The sequence below is a fragment of the Euleptes europaea genome, chromosome 4 (genome assembly GCF_029931775.1).
Source record: "Euleptes europaea isolate rEulEur1 chromosome 4, rEulEur1.hap1, whole genome shotgun sequence".
In the NCBI taxonomy this organism is placed as follows: domain Eukaryota; kingdom Metazoa; phylum Chordata; class Lepidosauria; order Squamata; family Sphaerodactylidae; genus Euleptes; species Euleptes europaea.
Genome location: NC_079315.1, coordinates 111,217,102 through 111,238,514, shown reverse-complemented (window position 1 = coordinate 111,238,514; position 21,413 = coordinate 111,217,102). Strand labels below are relative to the sequence as shown.

The 21,413-nt window shown below is 46.4% G+C and overlaps 1 protein-coding gene across 1 annotated transcript in view; it reads left to right on the top strand.

The window, feature by feature from the left end:
• DCC (DCC netrin 1 receptor) overlaps window positions 1-21,413 on the top strand; it is a 591,765-nt gene that overhangs the window by 361,810 nt on the left and 208,542 nt on the right. The window contains exon 12 of the mRNA XM_056849071.1: window positions 5,103-5,152. Coding sequence (XP_056705049.1) covers window positions 5,103-5,152 — 50 coding nt within the window. The remainder of the gene's footprint in view (window positions 1-5,102; window positions 5,153-21,413) is intronic.

Genomic DNA, 21,413 nt, shown 5'->3' with positions numbered 1-21,413 from the left:
TTTATGAGGGCCAAATACATAGAGTTCTAATGTGATTAATCTGTCTTTGACACTTAGAGTGTTCTTGTCAATTATGTTATTGGTTTCACGCTAAATACTTGTTACAGTTTTTCCCCCTTTATAACCATCCCTTTTAGGGCATTCTCTGCTTATTTAGATTAACAAAAGCTCCATGATATGCTGATTGATGTAACCAGATAATGAAACACCAATAGCCAACCTGAGATAACTTCATTACCTTTTGAATGTCATGGGAAATCAGGGGAGGGGCTGTAGCTCACTGGCAGAGCATCTGCTTGGCATGCAGAAGGTCCCAGGTTCAACCCCAGCAATACCAGTTAAAGGGACTAGGCAATTAGGTGATGTGAAAGACGTCTACCTGAGGCCCTGGAGAGCCGCTGCCGGTCTGAGTCAGCCGCTGCCAGACAATACTGACTTTCCCCACTCCTGCACATGAAGCCAGCTGGGTGACCTTGGGCTAGTCACACTCTCTCAGCCCCACCTACCTCACAGGGTGTCTATTGTGGGGAGGGGAAGGGAAAGTGATTGTAAGCCGGTTTGATTCTTCCTTAAGTGGTAGAGAAAGTCGGCATATAAAAACCAACTCAACTCTTCTTTTTCTTGCTTCTGGCTCCTTATATCATGGGCACCTGCTGTCAAAGAGAATGGTCTTGTTAGCTTGTGTGTGTACTATCAAGTCACAGGTCATTTATGCATGGTCGCTTTAACCTCCTTTATTCCCTGTTTCAGCCAGGATCAAAGTAACCCGGGCTGGAGAAAACTGTATGCATTGGCTGGAATGATCAGAGACAAAACTGTGTGCTAATGGAGGCATGAATACAGAAAAGCAGTCTCCCAAGTTCAAATCAAGCCCCATCCCTTTGAATGCTGCTCTGTAATTGGCTTGCTTCGCAGTACTCACCCTGAGAGAAGATTTCCTTCCCCCCAGACCCAACTGCAGCAAAAAAAAGCATTTTAAGAACAAAAAACAAATAACGGGACAATCTGAAAGAATAGGGGGTGGGGAGAAATCCAAGCCTCATTTTTAAAAAGCCTTTCTTTTGCTCAGAAAGAGCTCCAAGGAAGGAGGAAGCACTTGAATCCCTGCCTCTTTGCACACTGCTTTGTGATTGGCTGTGAGAGAAGCCAGTCTTCTGTGTTTCCCCTGTTTGGCTATCTGCCTGCTGCCTTGAAGAGAGGTTTGCAAAAGGGTGGGGCGAAGCTCAACCTGAGAACAGAGTATGCACGCTCTGTGACTCCGGAATGAGCCAGGATGAATGGTTTAATTTGGGCCAGAAGAGGAATGGGAAAAGCCGGGTTCGTTTTGTGTTGAAACAGCATTGAGCTTCCAAGGAATGAGGTAACGGGCATACTGAAAAATTTGATCCTGGCGGAAACAGGGAATAAAGGAGGGTAAAGCGAGCATGCATGACCACAGTTGATTTATGGTGACCCCGTAGGGTTTTCAAAGCAAGAGACATTCGAAGGTGGCTTGCCATTGCCTGCCTCTGCGTGGGCTGAGAGAGTTCTGAGAGAACTCTGAGTGGCCCAGGGTCACCCAGCAAGCTTCATGTGGAGGAATGGGGAATTGAACCCGACTCTCCAGATTAGAGTCTGCCACTCTGAACCACTACACCACGCTGGCTCTCAGCATGTTAGCTTAAGCGATAGTAAGTCCCAATCTTCTCCATGCTGGCCCTGTTGGATGTTTTACATGACCATATTTTCAGGGAAAACTGATAAGGGTGTAAACATTGGTTTTTTCCTGAAGTTTCAGCACTTCCCCAAAACAATGCAAAGTGGCAAACTGGCATTTGTAAAATTTAAATGCTGATTTGTGCTGATATCAAATTTTGATGTTAGAATAGTACATTTCAGAGGACAGAAACATTTTACATTTCTTTAAAAAAAATGTTTGGCTTTTGATTGAAATGGTGAACGTCATAAAAACGAACAGCATGAATATACAATGAACCAAGCCAATGTTGTAATATATGCTTAAATCAAGCATTGAATTTAAGATCCTTACCTGCATTATGTGTGGGAGCAGTTTGATGCTTAGAAACAGCCAAGAGGAAAGAACGCACAGAATCTGTTTCTCTGTCATAAATTTGGATCACTGGCAGCTAGTGGCATTGTGGAGGGCTTGGATTGCGTGCCACCAAGGATGTGCCAATCAGTACATTTTTGGTTCATGTTGGTTTCTGTAAAGTACAAGCATCTCAGCTTCAACCCTTTCTTGGTTATTTTTTTTTTTTTACAAAAGTTTGAATTGGGAGGATTTATTTACAGTTAGGGCTGTCGGAAAAAAAATTCGGTACAGTTTGGATTCGGCCGAATTTGGCCCTTGTGGGTTCGGTACGTGCCGAAGTCCGAACTCCCCCACTTCGGATCCGTTCAATTCGGCAGGAATTCAAAGTTCGGAAAAAAAAATTCGGCCGAATAAAGCCATTAAAAACACAATCGCGCCTTTCCGTGGCTCTGGGGGGGCATTTTTGGGGTTAGAGGTCCCAAACTTTCGGCAGAGCTTCAAAGGACGTTTATTGAAACACTCCCCAAGTTTTGTAAAGATTGGGTCAGGGGGGCTGAGATATGGGCCCTGAAAGGGGTCCCCCCACCCTTAATGTGCATCTCTCAGCAGAGCTTGCCGCCCATGCACAAAGCTCCCAGCCCCGACAACAGCTGAGAAATTTGCAAAACAACTGCAAAACAACACAACCATGTTAAACAACACCTTTGCAACACACAACTGAAACCTCCCCCCTCAAACCAGGGAGCGAGAGACTCGAGGGGGAACACACACCCCAGGCAGAACCGACGAAAGCCCCCTTTGGCTTCCCCCCCACCCACAGAAATTGCTCCCTCCCCACACACACACAGACTCTGCTTTCCCCCACACACACACACATACACAGGAGAAAAATTATAGATTAAAGCCCCCAAAAGGGTCTTACTGTGGCTGTCTTCTGTTCCATCAAGAGGGGCTGAAGAGGACTTGTAATCCAAGATGATTCCAATTAGGCACGGAACGTTTTGCTCAGGAGATGCACAGGATCGGCTGATCCATTCATCCCAATAGGGGAAAGGGGAAAGGGGAAAGCCCATATCTCGGGACCCCCTGACCCAATGTTCACAAAACTTGGGGGGTATCTTAAGAACACTGGTCTGAAACTCCGCTCAAAGTTTGGGATCTGCACCCCCAAAAATGCGCCCCCTGCAGCCATGGAAAGAGAAAAGAGGGGGAGGCGATATTTCTGCCCCCACTGAACCCATCTTTACAAAACTTGGGTAGTATCTTAAGAATAATTGACTGAAGCTATGCTAAAAGTTTAGGGGCTATATCCCCAAAAAAGCGCCCCCTGCAGCCACATAAATGGAAAAAGGGGGGAGGGAAAAGGGGGAGAGCCCATATCTCGAGACCCCCTGACCCAATGTTTACAAAACCTGGGGGGTATCTTAAGAACACTGGTCTGAAACTCCGCTCAAAGTTTGGGATCTGTACCCCCAAAAATGCGCCCCCTGCAGCCATGGAAAGAAAAAAGGGGAGCCCATATCTCGGGACCCCCTGACCCAATGTTTACAAAACTTGGGGGGTATCTTAAGAAGCTTCATCTGAAGCTCCAGTGAAAGTTTTGTGTCTGTACCCCAAAAAATACGCCCCCTGCAGCCACAGAAAGGAGCAAATGTGCACAAGCACCCCACACACACACACGAGGATTTCGCTCTCTCTCTCTCTCTCCCTGGCCGGGCCGCACATCAGCTGATTCCTCCAGTACTCAATCCTGACTGATTGGCCAGAAGAAGACCCAGCTTGCCCACCGATTGGCCGGGGGAGGAGAATGCTGCTTACTGACGGTTATGCTGCTTACTGACGGCCGAATTTGCCGAATTTATTCGCGAACTCCCGAACTCGCTGAATTCGCCCCCCCCCCCGGTTGCCCGCCAGTTTTGAGTTCGGTTCCTCCCGAACTAAAAACCACCGAATCAGGGGAAATTCGGCTGATTTTCAGTTCGGGCCGAACCGAATTGACAGCCCTATTTGCAGTTGACTGATTTTCTTTAGGCATTTGTTTCTTTGTCACCTATTTTGTCACCTATTACAAAGGCCTGAAATTTGTTCTTTTGTGCGACGTTATTCTTCTTCCCTGAGGAGTGAATGGGCTCTTTACTTTTCCCTTTCTAAATGACACTAAGAGCCCTGTGGCACAGAGTGGTAAGCTGCAGTACTGCAGTCAAAAAGCATTGCTTATGACCTGAGTACCATCCCGACGGAAGTCAGTTTCAGGTAGCCGGCTCAATGTTGACTCAGGCTTCCATCCTTCCAAGGTGGGTAAAATGAGTACCCAACTTGCTGGGGGCAAAGCATAGACGACTGGGGAAGGCATTGGCAAACCACCCCATAAACAAAGTCTGCCTAGTAAACGTCGGGATGGGATGTCACCCCATGGGTCAGGAATGACCCGATCCTTTCACAGGGGACTACCTTTATCTTTAAATGACACTGGGAGAAGGAAAATTTGTCTGTTCTTTGGAAACCAGTGGGGCTTAAAAGTATCCTTTCTCACATGTAGGGTTGCCAGCTCTGGACTGGGAAATACCTGGAGATTTTGGGGGTGGAGCCTGAGGAGGGAAGGGGTTTCAATGTCATAGAGTCCAATTGCCAAAGAGCCATTTTCTCCAGGGGAACTGATCTCTATCGGCTGGAGATCAGTTGTAATAGCAGGAGATCTCCATATAATACCTGGAGGTTGGTAACCATACTCACACATATTCTAGGTGTCAGTGGATATTATTAATAACTGAGTCTCCCTTCTCCACCCAAAAGGGTTGTCCCCCCCTCCTTTTCCATAAAAATAAATGAACACATTTCATTTGAGCAGGAAATGTTTTTGGTTGATCAATGTGACCTGATTAATTTTGCTTTAATGAGCAGTTACAGACATTGAGCTTTCTTCTCATGCATAACTCCAAGAAACAACCGAGACAGGCCAGGGGCGAATGTGAGTGGAAGTACCCATGCATAAACAACTCTTGTCGTCTTTGACTCTTCTAATTACAGCTTTTCCATTTTCATTCTCTTTTCCCCTCCCACTCTCTTTCAGTGCCAAATTCTATGCCTCAGAATATCTCCTTGGAAGTGGTTAACTCAAAGGTAAGCCTGTGCACGTTCTCCTAATCGGATATGACCTATATGTTTGTGTCTGTGTTTTGGTCTGTGTGTAGGTGTATAGCACATTCGGCTTACATATATGCTCAATATGAAGTTGCCAGGAAACATCCCCTCCCTCTCCCCCTCCCAACTGAAAGTCTGACTGCTTGAATTACTCATTCATGCTGGTAATTTCAGCCTTGTTTGGTTTGACTGGAATAGTGCCCTGATTCTGAGAGTTGTATTAGATAAGTAGAAATCAATACATCCCGTTTTCTTACTTCTCCAGTGGTAGAATCTTTCACGCGTGCATGTTTATTACTTTGAATAAAGAAGCAGTTTTGTATTGTATGTGTGCCAAATTTGTGTCCACTTAGCTAGCACCTTTAATGAACAACAAAATTTCCAGGGTTGGCTCTGGAAAGCTTATAATCTGGGCATCTGGTTGGTCTTTAAGGTGCTACTAGACTCAATTCTTGCTCTTCTACTGCAGATCAGCATGGCCACCCATCTGAAACTATGTGTACAAAATGTCAAACTTCTGAGTGATGTGAAAGTTTAATAACTGTTTTGCTGTAGGTTGTCTTCTCTGACACATGTACCAACTTTCAGGGTTTTGAACAGTAACCAGTTTGACTGTCATATTTCGAAGATGTGTAAATGACCCCTTTTTATGGTTTTCCAGTATTCAGGTTGTAAATGTCAGCTTTCTAACTAGTTTGGAGAATAGATTAATAATTCTAGGGACACCTTGTTTCTCCCGTAAAGCGAGACAGAGATTTCCTTTTAGAGATTTTCAAATATTCTAGGTGTGTTTGACTAAAAAGTAAAGGTGCAAGAACCGGGTCATTACTGACCCATGGGGTGACATCACTTCACGATGTTTACTAGGCAGACTGTGTTTATGGGGTGGTTTGCCATTGCCTTCCCCAGTCATTTACATCCCCCCCCCCAGCAAGCTGGGTATTAATTTCACCAACCTCGGAAGGATGGAAGACTGAGTCAACCTCGAGCCAGCTACCTGAAACCAACTTCAGTCGGGATCAAACTCAGGTCGTAAGCAGAACCTTTGACTACATTACTGCAGCTTACCTCTCTGTGCCATGGGGCTCTAGTCATATATAAAATTTCAGGCCTCTTACTCACAGGGAGGTATGTGTAAGAGTGTCAGAAAGCAGTGATGTTGCCAAACGTTGTGAACACATTGTTCAGGTTTCTTTGATGGCTTCTCCGCTCTTGAGATGAAACTGCCCTCATCATTTCCCCATGTCAGTTCCACATAAGAGGCACATGCATAATATAAAAGTGGAGCATAATGTACAGATGCAGAAGGTCCCGGGTTCAATCCCCAGCATCTCCAGTTAAAGGGACTAGGCAAGTAGGTGATGTGAAAGGCCTCTGCCTGAGACCCTGGAGAGCTGCTGCCAGTCTGAGTAGACAAGACTGACTTTGATGTACCAAGGGTCTGATTCAGTATAAGGCAGCTTCAAGTGTTCATGTGTGCATGCCATACAAATGGCAAAAAAGAAGCAGAAAAATACAGGAAAAAATGGGCCAGATTAAAATGGTCTCCCCCCACCCCCCGCTGTAAAGTCACAGCTGACTTATGGCGACCTTGTAGGGTTTTCAAGGCAGGAGATGTTCAGAAGTGGTTTGCCATTGCCTGCCTCTGCATGACGCTCCTGGTATTCTACTAGACCAGAGATCCTCAAACATTTTAAACAGGGGGCCAGCACTGTCCCTCAAACACTGAGCACCTGAGGGGAAGGGGGAATGGCGCGGGAGGAGGCCGGCGGGAGATGGGGATCTCTCAGCCCTCCCCTCCCTGGAGGCGCCGCCACCCAAGCTCCCCACGCGGGGGCCCCGGCGCTCGCTCGCCCGCTCGCTCACCTCGCTCCTGCTTGGCTTGCAGGCGGACGGGGATGTTCTTCTTCCATCCCGGCATGGCTCCTTCAGGGTTGTGGCAGCTGCTGTGGCAGGAGGAGCAGCGGCGGCGAGGGGCACATTGCAGTCTGAGGCGGCGCCTCCTGTCCCCCGAGCCGCGCGCATGCCTGGGGAAAGGATGGTGGCAGCGGCTCTTCAGGGCAGCCGCGGCGGGGAAGGCGCAGAGGCAGCGGTGGCTCCCGGGTCGGCGCGGGTGTCACCGCTCTGTTGCTGCCGCCGACGCTTTATACGGCGAACGGCCGCCTTAGTTTGGGGAAGGGACGGGTGTGGCGGCGGCAGCTCCGGAGGGAGGAAGGGTCCGGGTTCAGGATCCTGACGGACCGGATCCGGCCCACGGGCTGTAGTTTGAGGACCCCTGTACTAGACTATGCAAAAAACCTAAAAGAGATTAAAAAACATGCTCATAAATAGGAAATACAGGAAATGATTGTTGAAAATGCACTGTGTGGTTATTTCTGTTGATTATCACGACCTTCCTCATTAGCTGCACTGGCCGTTCCATGTCCATGCAGGTTGTCTGTGAGAGAAAGGTAGCTGGGTAGGCGTCATATATTTTTTCTCCTGACGTGGGCCATAATGTCACAAGTACCAGAGAGCCTGTTTAATTAAGAAAAAAACACCCTGCTTTGCTAGAACTCGGGCAGATGTAGGTGGTTATTAATTGCCAGCAAACAAGACTTCGCAAAACATTTGCTGACTCCAACAAAGAGGGAAGAACTCCTCCCGACGCTTTTAATGAGGCGTCCATCTTGCAGCACGCTTGACGTTGCAATCTGGAATGCGTAAGATAATGCCAGCTCTCCGGCATAGACATTAAAGCAGGGGTGTCAAACTCAATTGTTAACAAGGGCCGGATAAATGTCACTTGGTCGGGCCAGGCCATGCCTCGCCAGCCCATATTGAGAGTGTGTGTGTGGCTGCCTTTGTTGGTTCGCGGGCCGGATAAGAGCTTTCAAGGGGCCAGATCTGGCCTGCGGGCCTTATGTTTGACAACCCTGCATTAAAGGATACTTTGTCACCCATAAAGGCGCTTGTTTGTGTGCCAGAAGCCAGGAAAAGAGGCATCCTTCAGCAGGATGTGGGAAATGTTGTGTTTCTCAAAGCAAATAATGAAACTCGTTAAATGGCTACTTCACTTTCTGGCTCTTCGGAGAAGCTTCGCCACCCATCTGTGGCTTGAGGATTCTGTCTAGTCCCCATCTCACCAAGGAAGCGACACTTGCCCGTGCAGATTAGGAGATTTATCGCTAATGATGTCGAGTGTCTATCAGGGGCAAGTGGGTCTGCTCAATATTTTTGGGATGCTGGTGGAATTGGGGGACGATTGGCCATCTCAAGAATATTTAGTCTGACCTAATGGGAAAATCCCCATTTTTAGTCTGGGCCGCTTCCGCACAGAGACGGCTCCCCTCGGGGCACTTGTTGCCGTATTGATGTCAACGGGCTTAGAAGAGGATAACTCTGTCTAGGATTGCACGGTAATTTACTGAGGGACAGCTTGATATAGTGGTTAAGAGCAGTGGTTTGGAGCCGTGGACTCTGATCTGGAGAACTGGGTTTGATTCCCCACTCCTCTAGATGAGCAGTGGAGGCTAATCTGGTGAACTGAATTTGTTTCCCCGCCTCTACACATGAAGCCAGCTGGGTGACCTTGAGCAAGTCACAGCTCTGTTAGAGCTCTCTCAGCCCCACCTACCTCACAGGGTGTCTGTTGTGGGGAGGGGAAGGAAGGTGATTGTAAGCCGGTTTGAGTCTCCCTTAAGTGGCAGAGAAAGTTGGCATATAAAAACCAACTCTTCTTCTTCTTCTTCTTCTTCTTCTAATATTAAGCAAAATGCACTTATTTTTGGCTATCTGGAAAGAAAATCCCATTGCCATATTTTCCAAGTTCCATGATGCAGAAGGGACAGGACCCTTTTCTTGAGGATGTTAATTTGCATGCACTTAAAAAATATATGCAGTTCCAGCCTTGGCTTAGAAATATAAAGAACTCTTGTTTGAGCTCCTCTTTTTCATCTGGAAATGATGAGGGATGTACACATCTTAGAGCTGATTTATTTATGAGCGGCGAAGACAATCCATCAAAAAGTATGTTACATAACTCTTCCCCCGCTACACCACAGCATATTTCCACTTGCCAGGCATATATTTGTCGGCACAGAGAAGAGGCTGAACAGCACTTATCTCTGAACACTGGAATAATAATAATAAACTCTATAACTTGAAATGCCGGAAAAAATAATTCATGATGCGCAGTCCCAAAAATTAGAGCCCCCCCTTTTTTCTCTCCCCTCCATGAAGAAATATTCTCAGTTTAAGTACTACATGTTGACAACACTTCCCGATGCCTGTCAGGGGTGTTTTCCAGAAGCCTTTAGTAGAGTTAGTTGCTTTGATTTGATATTTCTGGCTTTCGTTTGTTCATTTAGTAAAGCATGTATCCCCATGGCAGCTTGCGATACACACTTAAAAACATCAAATCACAATTTTATATGTTTATTCGCTTCATTTATTCATAAGAACATAAGAAAAGCCATACTGGATCAGACCAGGGTCCATCAAGTCCAGCAGTCTGCTCACACAGTGGCCAACCAGGTGCCTCTGGGAAGTCCCCAAATAAGATGACTGCAGCAGCATTGTCCTTCCTGTGTTCCACAGCACCTAAGATAATAGGCATGCTTTTCTGATCCTGGAGAGAACAGGTATGCATCATGACTAATATCCGTATTAACTGGTAGCCATGAATACCCCTCTCCTCAATGAACATGTCAACTCCCCTCTTAAAGCCTTCCAAGTTGGCAGCCATCACCACATCCTGGGGCAGAGAATTCCACAATTGAACTATGCGTTGTGTGAAGAAATACTTCCTTTTATCAGTTTTGAATCTCTCACCCTCCAGCTGATGACCCCATGTTCTAGTATTATGAGAGAGGGAGAAAAGTTTCTCCCTGTTCACTCTCTCCAAACCATGCATAATTTTATAGACTTCTATCATGTCTCCCCCTTAACCGCCTTCTTTCCAAGCTAAACAGCCCTAAGCATTTTAACCGCTCCTCATAGGGCAGTTGCTCTAGTCCCCTAATAATTTTGGTTGCTCTTTTCTGTACCTTCTCAAGCTTGCCAGTCTTTCCCCCCAATTGGGACCCAAAATTGGCTCGCATTGTTCCCTTCTCCTCCATTTTATCTTCATAACAACCCTGCGAGATAGGTTAGGCTGAGAGTTTGTGACTGGCTCCGAAGTGGGGCTGCCAACCTCCAGGTGGTATACGAGCTAAGAAAAACAGCACAAGCTCTGTATAAAGAAATACAATGATGTATTCGAAAGGTATGTAAACACACCAAAAAGAAATTTCTATTAAACTGTACAAACGGCGCAATTACAGTGAAATAAGCAGTTCATAGAACTAAATATAAACACGAAAATAATCTATTAACGGCTATATACAAAAGGAACGAGGGACCGCAGTGAAAAGTCAACTCCGACAATCAGGTAAGTTGGTCATGCGCAGTAAAGATATGAAGATAAATCCAATGAATGGCATAGCAGCAAACATGCGCAGTAAAGATGTAGAAGGTAGTTCCAAGGTCTGGCAAAAAATGATCATGTGCAATACAAAAAGGGACGTATAAGCTGGAATCCGCCTATCATTCATCCCAAAAAATAGCTGAATTGATGTTATGATAGCGTATGGCCGTAGTACAGGTTGAAGGATCACAAGAACGCGATTTCTAGATAATATCACGTTTCGCTTGAGTGCTTCTTCAGCCAATAATCATTCAATATCATACAGACAGTGCTGTCTTCTGAGTGACCGACAGGTTCAAGTGGTAATCATGAAATCTAGGCTGAGAGTTTGTGACTGGCCCAGAAGTGGGGCTGCCAACCTCCAGGTGGTAGCTGGAGAACTCCTGCGATTACAACTGATCTCCAGGCAACAGAGATCAGTACACTTGGAGAAAATGGCCGTTTTGGAGGGTAAACTGTATGTCATAATAGCCCATTGAAATCCTCCCCCACCCCAAACACTGCCCTCCTCAGGCTCCACCCCCGAAGTTTTGATTATGCATGCCGTTTCCAACCGTCAGAGGTCGCCTCGCTCTCCCCCTGCGCTTCCCCGCATTTTGCCCATGTTTTCAGAGACCTGTTTTATCTTGAATTTGAAAAAGCGGACAAAACCCGGGGAAAGGCAGCAGGAGAACGAGGCGACCCCTGACGGTTGGGAAAGGCATGCATAATCAACACAAAGACCTGAAGTCATTGGAGGGGGGTTAGTGAGTGAAATAGCCATGCATAAAAGACCTAAGAGCTGGCAACCCTAGTGCCTTAGAAAGTTTGGTCTTTGCTGCATCAAGGAGGGGGCCTCATTTTGCTTCTTCTGCCTCTGTATTCGTAGGATTTTCATTGTCTTTAACGATGGCTGCCACATGTCCCATGGATGTGTGAAGACACTCCCCATTTGAATGCATAGTGCAGTGATGGGGAACCTCAGGCCGTATGCTAATGAGCAACAGCACTTCCGATAGAAAACCGGAAGTGACATCATGTCTGCGCAAAGCTCTAGGACAGTGGTTCCCAAACTGTGCTCGATGGAGCACTTGGCGCTCCATGGAACATCTCTTAGTGCTCCGTGAAGAGATTGGAAAGAAAAGTACAATTTAATATATAGGTGCTAGGTGAAAATTAGTGCTCCATGATGAATTTCTCTCCTGAAAAGTGCTCCATGACTCAAAAGGTTTGGGGACTCTAGGATTTACTCAAATTTCTTGGATGATTCCTGGTGTGGACTGTTTGTCACCGTGCTGGAAGTGATGTCACACAGGAGTGCAGTGCCAAGTCCCTTGTCCCTGCCCCCCAGTTTCTCCAGCTAGAGCTGGCACCCCTATCCTTTTCTCTTGATGCCAGGGCTTGAGCCTGTGATGTTCTATAAGCAAAACAGGTGCTGTACCACCGAGCTATGACCCCCGCCCCTTAATTCACCTGACCTACAAAGTCCGCTCTCGATTTACGTCTGTTTCTATCAAAATCATGCACACTAGTGACAGCTCAGACAGAAGTGAGCAATCACTCCCAAAGGGTGAATTTGTAAGGTTTCGGGTAACTGTGAGCAAGCCCAGGGAAGCCCTGGAGTCCCGGGGAAAAGAAGCTGTGCAATCCTTGAACTTGTCAGATCAAACTCCTGGAGGTTTCTCACTTCAGTTAACCTACAGTATTGCAAAGTATATTGTCTATTCCTCCCGGTCTTTATTTCCTTTATGATGTTTGCTTATTTCAAGCAGGGGGGGGGGGAACACATTTCTTCCACAAGGCTTAGTATTAAATGTAAATTTGTCTCGCCTGATGTTAATAGCTTACCGCCTCTTCCTTCACATGGAGAAAGAACCTCTGCAGCCTGGCTCTGCTCTAGATGCATCGCCGTAGGAGATGCTGTATTGCCACAGCAGGGAATGCTCACCTGAGAACAATTGCTGTTCTCCCTAGGCGAGCAAGTGATTGGAACTACAAGGCTGGCCCATTCAGAGCTCTGGGGAAAGAAATTATTCTGATATGTTTACATGTGCCTGGATTCCCAAAGCAGATGTTAAAGCGGTGATCTATATCTTCTCTTTTATCTTGCCTGGTAAGCAAGGGTTACCAATTCGCCGGAGAGGAGTCTCTTTATTGCACGTGCTGCTGAATTCAGCCTTGGAGACTGGAATCCATGGTCAACAGGAAGTGAATTACACCGGTGGTGTAATTAACTCCTGTTGACTCTGTAGCCATTACTGAAGGCACCCCATTGATAAGAAGCCCACTTCAGCATTGTTCAGGAGTCCAACTTCAGGGGCTGAAAGATCTGAATCGTGAATGAGAACAGAAGGGAGGGGGAGAGCAAATTTGACATAGCTCATCAATAGGGTTGCCAGGTCCCTCTTTTCCTCCGGCGGGAGGCTTTTGTGGCTAAGCATGCGCACGCGTCGAAGCACGTGCAGCACTTCCGGTTTAGAACCGGAAGTGCTGCCTCGCAAAGGGCCTTTACCTCTTCGTTTGAGTGGTAAAGCGGCCCTTTACCACTCAAACGAAGAGGTAAAGGCCCCTCGCGAGTTCTAAGCCGGAAGTGCCGCACACAGTATGCATGCATGCGTGCACGTTTGCCCGCCGACCCTCAGGTGGTTGGCGAGCAGAGGGGGCAGTTGCCGGGGGTTTGCCTGCCACCAGCGGGCACCTGGCAACCCTACTCATCAATGAGAGACCTGGCAGCCCTAGCTCTGGTGTCTAAAGGGAACCTCCAGGTTCAGAGGCAGTAAACCTCTGGATCCCAGTGCCAGGTGGCCACATCAGGGAAGGCCTCAGCCTTCCCTACTGGGGTAGCCAACCCCCCAGGTCCTTAAGGAAATAAGGACATAAAACCCCCAGGTCCTAGCTGGAGATCTCCTGCTATTGCAATTGATCTCCAGTCAATAGAGATCAGTTCCCCTGGAGAAAATGGCCACTTTGGCCATTGGACTCTATGGCATTGAAGTCCCTCCCCTCTCCAAACTCTGCCCTCCTTAGGCTCCGCCCCAAAAACCTCCCGCCAGTAATGAAGAGGGACCTGGCAACCCTATGTTACTTTCCCCTGGCTCAGGGAATCTGCCCTTTGCACTGGTGAAAAATACCACTATTAATGGAACAAATCTATGAGATCCAACCCTATGTAAGTGCTTAGTGTTGTTAATAAATACATTTTGCAAATAAAAGTTTGAACCACTCTCGTTAGCCCTCTCTAGCACATTTAAAAAGCTCTACAGTGAGAATGCTCCGTTTTGTTTTTGAATCCCTAGCCTCCAGTAGAATTATCACTGGCAGGTCAAGCCTGAAGGATAAAGGAGTGATATTTCATTTAGATAATAAAGTTGTACTCAAGGCAGAGAGTAAACAACTCCCTTAATCATAGTCATTCATGCAGCGAGTAAGGGCTTCTTTTATGCTATGGCGTGCAAGCCAGAACATGCATTTCTATGTCACTTAGGCCAAGAATAATCAGGCAGCCAACCCGTTGCCTTGTTTTCTGTTCGGAAAGTTCTACTTCTGGTCTCAGCAAATGAGCACACTTACTCAAATGGTATCAGGCAGCACTGGTTGTATCCCAGCAACAGTGATTTCCATGAGATTGGAAATGTTCTGTTCAAGTAGGCAACTTATAGGGTTGCCAACCTCCAGGTCGTAGCTGGAGCTCTCCTGCTATTGCAACTGATCTCCAGCCGATAGAGATCAGTTCACCTGGAGAAAATGGCCACTTTGGCAATTGGGCTCTATGACATTGAAGTCCCTCCCCTCCCCCAAACCCTGCCCTCCTCAGGCCCCTCCCCAAAAACCTTCCACCAGTGGTGAAGAGGGACCGGTTAAACCTAATATTGCAAAAGGGGGAGTTCGAAAGTGAGAAAGTGGCATAGCTTAGGCCATCTAGTGAGTTTGTGGCAGAGATGATATTAGGAATGATGAGCACTTGTCTACCAGAATGTTTGGCAGTGAGCATAGCCAACCTCCGGGTACTAGCTGGAGAACCTCCGTTGTTATAACTGATCTCCAGCCAATACAAATCACTTCAGCTGGAGAAAATGGCCACTTTGGTAATTGGACTCGATGGCATTGAATCATAGAATAGAATCATAGAATTGGAAGGGATCACCAGGGTCATCTAGTCCAACCCCCTGCACAATGCAGGAAATTCACAACTACCCCCACACCCCCAGTGACCCCTACTCCATGCCGAGAAGAAGGCCAAGATGCCCTCCCTCTCATCATCGGCCTAAGGTCACAGAATCAGCATTGCTGACAGGTGGCCATCTAACCTCTTCTTAAAAACCTCCATGGAATGAGAGTTTACCACCTCCTGAGGAAGCCTGTTCCACTGAGGAACTGCTCTAACCGTTTGAAAATTCTTCCTAATGTCTAGATGGAAATTCTTTTGATTTAATTTCAACCCATTGGCTCTGGTCTGACCTTCTGGGGCAAGAGAAAACTCGGCACCCTCCTCTATATGACAGCCCTTCAAGTACTTGAAGATGGTTATCATATCCCCTCTCAGTCTTCTCCTCTTCAGGCTAAACATACCCAGCTCCTTCAACCTTTCCTCATAGGACTTGGTCTAGACCCCTCACCATCTTTGTTGCCCTCCTCTGGACACGTTCCAGCTTGTCTACATCTTTCTTAAATTGCGGTGCCCAAAACTGAGCACAATACTCTAGGTGAGATCTAACCAGAGCAGGGTAAAGCGATACCATCACTTTGCGCGATCTGGACACTATACTTCTGTTGATGCAGCCCAAGACCGCATTTGCCTTTTTAGCTACCGCATCACACTGCTGGCTAATGTTCAGTGTTTGGTCTACTAAGACCCCAAGATCCTTTTCACACACACTACTGCTCAGACAGTCCCTCCCCTCCCCCAAACCCCACCTTCCTCAGTCTCCGCCCCCAAAATCTCCAGGTTTTTCCTAGAGCTGGCAACCCTAAGTGAGCAGCCTATGCTCATCTGCCATGGCCACCTATGGACCAAATCTTTTGTCATCCAGTCTCACCAATCACTGGCTTTGAGAAATATTTTTGTCTCTCCAATACCAACCTTTGCAATTTCCTCTTGAGCCCCATATTTTTTTCTGCCAGTCTCAGAAATCCTAAAAATAAACCAGCATTACATTACATTACAGATAAAACTTCTGTTAAATTCTATCGCTCAGCATATTACTATCAAACAATAAAACGAATGTACATTTTATGATTCTGCTATCCAACCGGTATATCATTCTTTTTTTGGCTGGAGACCAGATTCATAAAGGTAGCCATTTCCAATCTTTCTTCCTCTGAATCAGAGAGATTGCACCAATCTGCTTGATTTATAGAGGAAAGAAATGCAGTAAAGTTTATGCCTCTTTCCTTAAGCTTTCGTAGAAGGGCTGTTGCGCTGCTGGATCTGATTAAATATAATTGACGACAATTTTGTGACCTCTGGTTCCGAGGCCAGTCCTGGGTTCCTTTCTGAATTTAATGAGTAAGCTTGCAAAAGAATGAGTGTCTGGAATATTAGGATTCCAGCTCGACAGAAAACAAGGGTGATTAATTGCATCACTAGGCAGTGACCTCTTGCAGACTTGGGTAGATTATGGGCCATTTAAAAATGGTTACACGTTTGTATAAAATAATGAAGTTCTGTACCGCTGTGATCTTGGGAATGTTTCTGTGTAACATAATACTCTGTTTTCACTTGTTTTTTTGAGAGAATGGACTGTCAACATAGAACTGTGCTGAAGACAGGGATTTTTTATAGGGTTGGGAAATACCTGGATATTTTGGGGCGGAGCCTGAGGAGGGTGGGGTTTGGAGAGGGGAGGGACTTCAGTGCCATAGAGTCCAATTGCCAAAGTGGCCATTTTCTCCAGGGGAACCAATCTCTATCGGGATTATTATAGGGTTGTGAAATACCTGGAGATTTTGGGGGCGGAGCCTGAGGAAGATGGGGTTTGGGGAGGGGAGGGACTTCAATGCCATAGAGTCCAATTGCCAAAGCTGCCGTTTTCTCCAGGGGAACTGATCTCTATTGGTTGGAGATCAGTTGTAATAGCAGGAGATCGCCAGCCACCACCTGGAGGTTGGCAACCCTAATTATTTACAGTGTAGATCCTTGCGTTGTGCTGGCAGCTGCTGCTAAAGCAACTTAAAAAAAAAATCTGCACAGCCAATCAAATCTCCACTATGTGGCGTAGTGGTTAAGAGCGGTGGTTTGGAGCGGTGGAGTCTGATCTGGAGAACCAGGTTTGATTCCCCACTCCTCCACACGAGCGGCAGAGGCTAATCTGGTGAACTGGATTTGTTTCCCCACTCCTACACACAAAGCCGGCTGGGTGACCTTGGGCTAGTCACAGTTCCATCTGAACTCTATCAGCCCCACCTACCTCACAGGGTATCTGTTGTGGGGAGGGGAAGGGAAGGTGATTGTAAGCCGGTTTGATTCTGCCTTAAGTGGTAGAGAAAGTCAGCATATAAAAACCAACTCTTCTTCTTCTTCCCCTCCCTCCCAATACTTTTGAGTACATCTGTTCTCTTCAAGTACTTCGACAGGCACTTGTGAAACTGTACTCAAGCCCATTTGGTACCTCTCATTGCTCTTCTTAGGGCCACGCAAGATAGCCAGAATATTTATACATGCCTATCAGAGCTCTTTTTTAATACATATTAACCATATTTTCTCTTCATTGTGAAGATCTGTCTCAAGCCCCTTTCAGAAGGAAGACGGTCCAGGAGCAAAAGGACCCGTAAGACTTTATAAGCCTCCCAGACACTTGAGACCAGTCCTTTGAAGCAGGCGATAACTTTCTTTGTTCCGTACTTCAGTTCCTCGCCGAGACGCGATGTGCTTTCAGCAGAGTGAGCCCGGTCTTAGCACCGGGGCACCCGACTTCTCGGCACAATGTTCCCTCAGTCTGCCACTTGCCATCTAAAAGAAATGAAACCCAAGACCATTAAGAGGGAAAAGTGGGAAGAAAGAACACAGCAGTCAGCCATAGCTGGTCCTTAGAAGTACAGAACAATCACGGGAGTACAGTAAGGGGGGGGGGGAAAGACTGTATAATGCAGTTCAGCTAAAAGGGCCCTATACTTGTGTGATACGTTTCTTGCATACTTTTTCTAACATTAAGGTGAAAACTTAAAAAAAAAAATTCAGACAGTCTCTCACCAAAAGCACCTGAGTAATTTTGCCCTGACTGAGAAGCTTTTTTTCCCTTTCATGGATTAGTAATAGGTTAAGTGACAGGGAGTAGAAGGCAGGACTAAACGGATATTTCTCATAATGGAAGAAAGGAAGAAGTAGTGGTTGCACAAGGGTTGGGGCAGGCCCTGGACCTAATTTTCTTTGTTCATAAATGATCTGACGTCGAGGTGAAGACTGAAATGGCCAAGCTAACTCATGATGCCAAATTATTGAGAGTGGTGAAAAGGAAAGTGGGTTGTGTGGGTGAGCAGGCCACAACATTGTGGATGAAGTGTGTAAGGATAAAGCGATGGGCATGGTGGCAAAAAATATGTATATTGCATTTATTTCTTTTGTATTTATTTCCCCATGGGAACCCAAAGTGTCTGCCAGCATGGTGTAGAGGTTAAGAGCAGTGGTTTGGAGTAGTGGACTCTAATCTGGTAACGAGGAGGAGGAGGAGGAGGAGGAGGAGGAGAAGAAGGAGGAGGAGAAGAAGAAGAAGAAGAAGAAGAAGAAGAAGAAGAAGAAGAAGAAGAAGAAGAAGAAGAAGAAGAAGAAGAAGAAGAAGAAGAAGAAGGATGATGTGGAGGAGTGAGGAATCAAACCCGGTTCTCCAGATAAGAGTCCCACTCCTCCACATGAGCAGCGGACACTAATCTGGAGAACTGGGTTGGTTTCCCCACTCCTACACACGAAGCCAGCTGGTTGACCTTGGGGTTGTCTCAGCTGTCTTAGAGATCTCTCAGCCCCGCCTACCTCACAGGGTGTCAGTTGTGGGGAAGGGCAGGAGATTGTAAGCTGTTGTGGGGAAGGGAAGGTGATGGTAAACCAGTTTGATTCTTCCTTAAGTGATAGAGAAAGTCGGCATATCAAAACCAACTCTTCTTCTTCTTCAATACAAAAATATAAGAAAAATACAGTAAAAAACAGACAAACAAATGGGAAGGGGGCAGCTCCAAACAGCAAATCAGGCCTTGCTCGTCCCTCTCCTGTCAGATTTTCCTTCCCACTGTAGGTTAAGAGCCGAAGGACTAGAACACTTTGGCTCATGCCTCTGGGCACACAGATGTTCTCCTGCTAATTTGGGCAATGTTTCTTCATTCTCTGAATCGCTGTGCAGATACTTTGCATTTATAATCAAGTCTAAGACCATTGCAATCAACGGGCTTATAGTGGGGGTAACACCGCATAGGATTACACCATTATTTGTCGTAGTCAAGCTCCCCAGGCCCACCCATCAGTCTATATCCAAATATGCCTGGTGTCGGAGCAGGAAAGTAGGCATTAGGCTACGAGGCATCCCCGACAGATGGTTGCCGCCAGACTTTCCCCTAGTCTTATTTGGCGCTTATTGGTTTTGTGCAATAATTAGGATTTGGATTAATCTGGAGCCCTGCAGGGGTTGGGTGGTTGGGCGAAACGTTTGCCAGAGAAGGCAGGAGAGAAATTAATATATGTTTTGGGGTTAATCAACAGTCTGAGTCTTCAGCTGAGAGACGGAATTCGGAGGCTGAGTTTAAACTGTACAAAACCCCAGTGCTGGAATGAATGGCTGAGGGAAAACTGCAATTAAAATACACCCCCCCAACAAAATCTGAACATCTCCAGGGAAGATTGTTTCATAATTCACACTTTTGCCATCAGGGAAGAAAATGACTTCTTCCTGAGCAGTTTTCTTTTACGCAGCGGCTGACTGCTTGTTAGGCATGGGGGAATGGTCCCTTTTTTGGTTTTTATATCTGTTTATGTTTTCAGCATCAGTTTAATTTATCCATCTTTTGCAGTTAATTTTATCAATTTGTTTGCGATGTGTTCTTTGATGTCAATGGTCTTAAAAAAAAGATAGCACAGGTTAGCAGATAATAAAAATGAAAGAAAAACACCAATTCAGAAAGGAATGCATCTAATTCCCCCCCCCACACACACACACACAAACACTATTTCCTCTTTCCCTTCTTCCTGCTTCTTTCTCTCCTTCCCATAGGGTTGCCAACCTCTGGGTATTAGCTGGAGATCTCCTGCTATTACAACTGATCTCCAGCCGATTAGTTGTGCAGGGGGTTGGACTGGATGACCCTGGTGGTCCCTTCCAACTCTATGATTCAGTTCCCCTGGAAAAAATGGCCACTTTGGCAGTTGTACTCTATGGCATTGAAGTCCCTCCCCTCCCCAAACCCCGCCCTCTTCAGGCTCCACTCCCAACCCACAGCTGGCAACCCTACCCACCTACCAGTCAACCTACCTTTATGTGTCCCCCTGTCATCGGCTTCCCCTCCTTTCCTCCCCTTGGCAGTATCTCCCAGGGCAATGTCTGGCCATGTTGTGCAGTGCCTGCCACTGGGGTGGGCTAGGCTGGGCCCAGTTGCAGTGCCACCTGGGTTGGACCCAGTTACATGGTGGGTAATCTGCAAAGACTTGCAAGCGGCACCTCATTTTCCTCTGTATCCCCTCCCCATTCTATTGCCTCTTTCACTCCTCCTGGAAACCCCATATCCTCACCTGTCCCTGCTTCCTTCTCTCCTTCCTTCCCACCCACCCTCCTTCCTTTTATCTGCCCCACCATCTTCAGCCATATTTACTTCATTTATGTCTCACCTTTCTCCAAAATAGGGACCAAAAGCAGCTTACATCGTTCTCCTCTCCTCTGTTTATCAAAAGCCCTGTGAGATAAGTTTAGGCTGAGAGTATATGACTGGCCCAGAGTCACCCTGTGACCTTCCACGGCAGAGTGGGGATTCGAACCTGGGTCTTCATTATCCTAATCTGAAGCTCTAGCTGCTACATCACACTGGCTTTTGTGAAATGGCTGTTGTTGAACAGTAGCAAGCAGCTAGGCCTGGGTGAGTCATGCAAGTCACATGGGAGTAAATTGCCCGGTGGTAGCTGCTAGGTCCTGATAAGTCCTGCGTCAAAGACCAACACCGGAAATGGTCCCGACCCGTCCCCCTGCCTTTTACTGACAGAACCCAAGTCTTGATGGCTGCCAATATTGTTGTGGTTGCCTAGCACAATGGCTACTGCAGGGGGAATTTGTTTCTTAAAGCTATAGGTGCTGCTTCTATTGATTTGGATAGTTTTAACCCCCTGGGTTGGTTTTTGTTTGTTTCTTTGTTTTAGGATTTCAGATTTTTCTGTAAGCTTGGGGCTTTGCTCAGGTTTGTATAAAGATCTACCTTGTTTGGCCATGATCCCAATCTCTGGATTTAAGCATCCACAGATGGGGCCACATTGAGAATTAGATATAGCAACATATCTAATAGTCAAACATCTTGCTCTTCTACTGCACACCAACACAACTACCCATGTGAATTAAGTTTCTGGTGATTAATATATCATTCTGAGACATTTTCTTTTGTTTATCTGGCATAAAAAATGGCCTGCTGGTTCTATGTAGATAAACATCCTCTTTCCCACAGTAACCAATTAATGTCCACCAAGCAATTGATGTTCGCTACAACTGAACATGGAGGCTCCATTTAACCACTGTGGCTAGTAACTGTTAATAGCTAGAGGATCTTTTCCTCTAGCAATAAAATGGCAGAAACTTTGCTTTCCCCCTATTTGTTCACTTTGCGATTTAATTTGATAATTCATTAATCTCCCTGCAG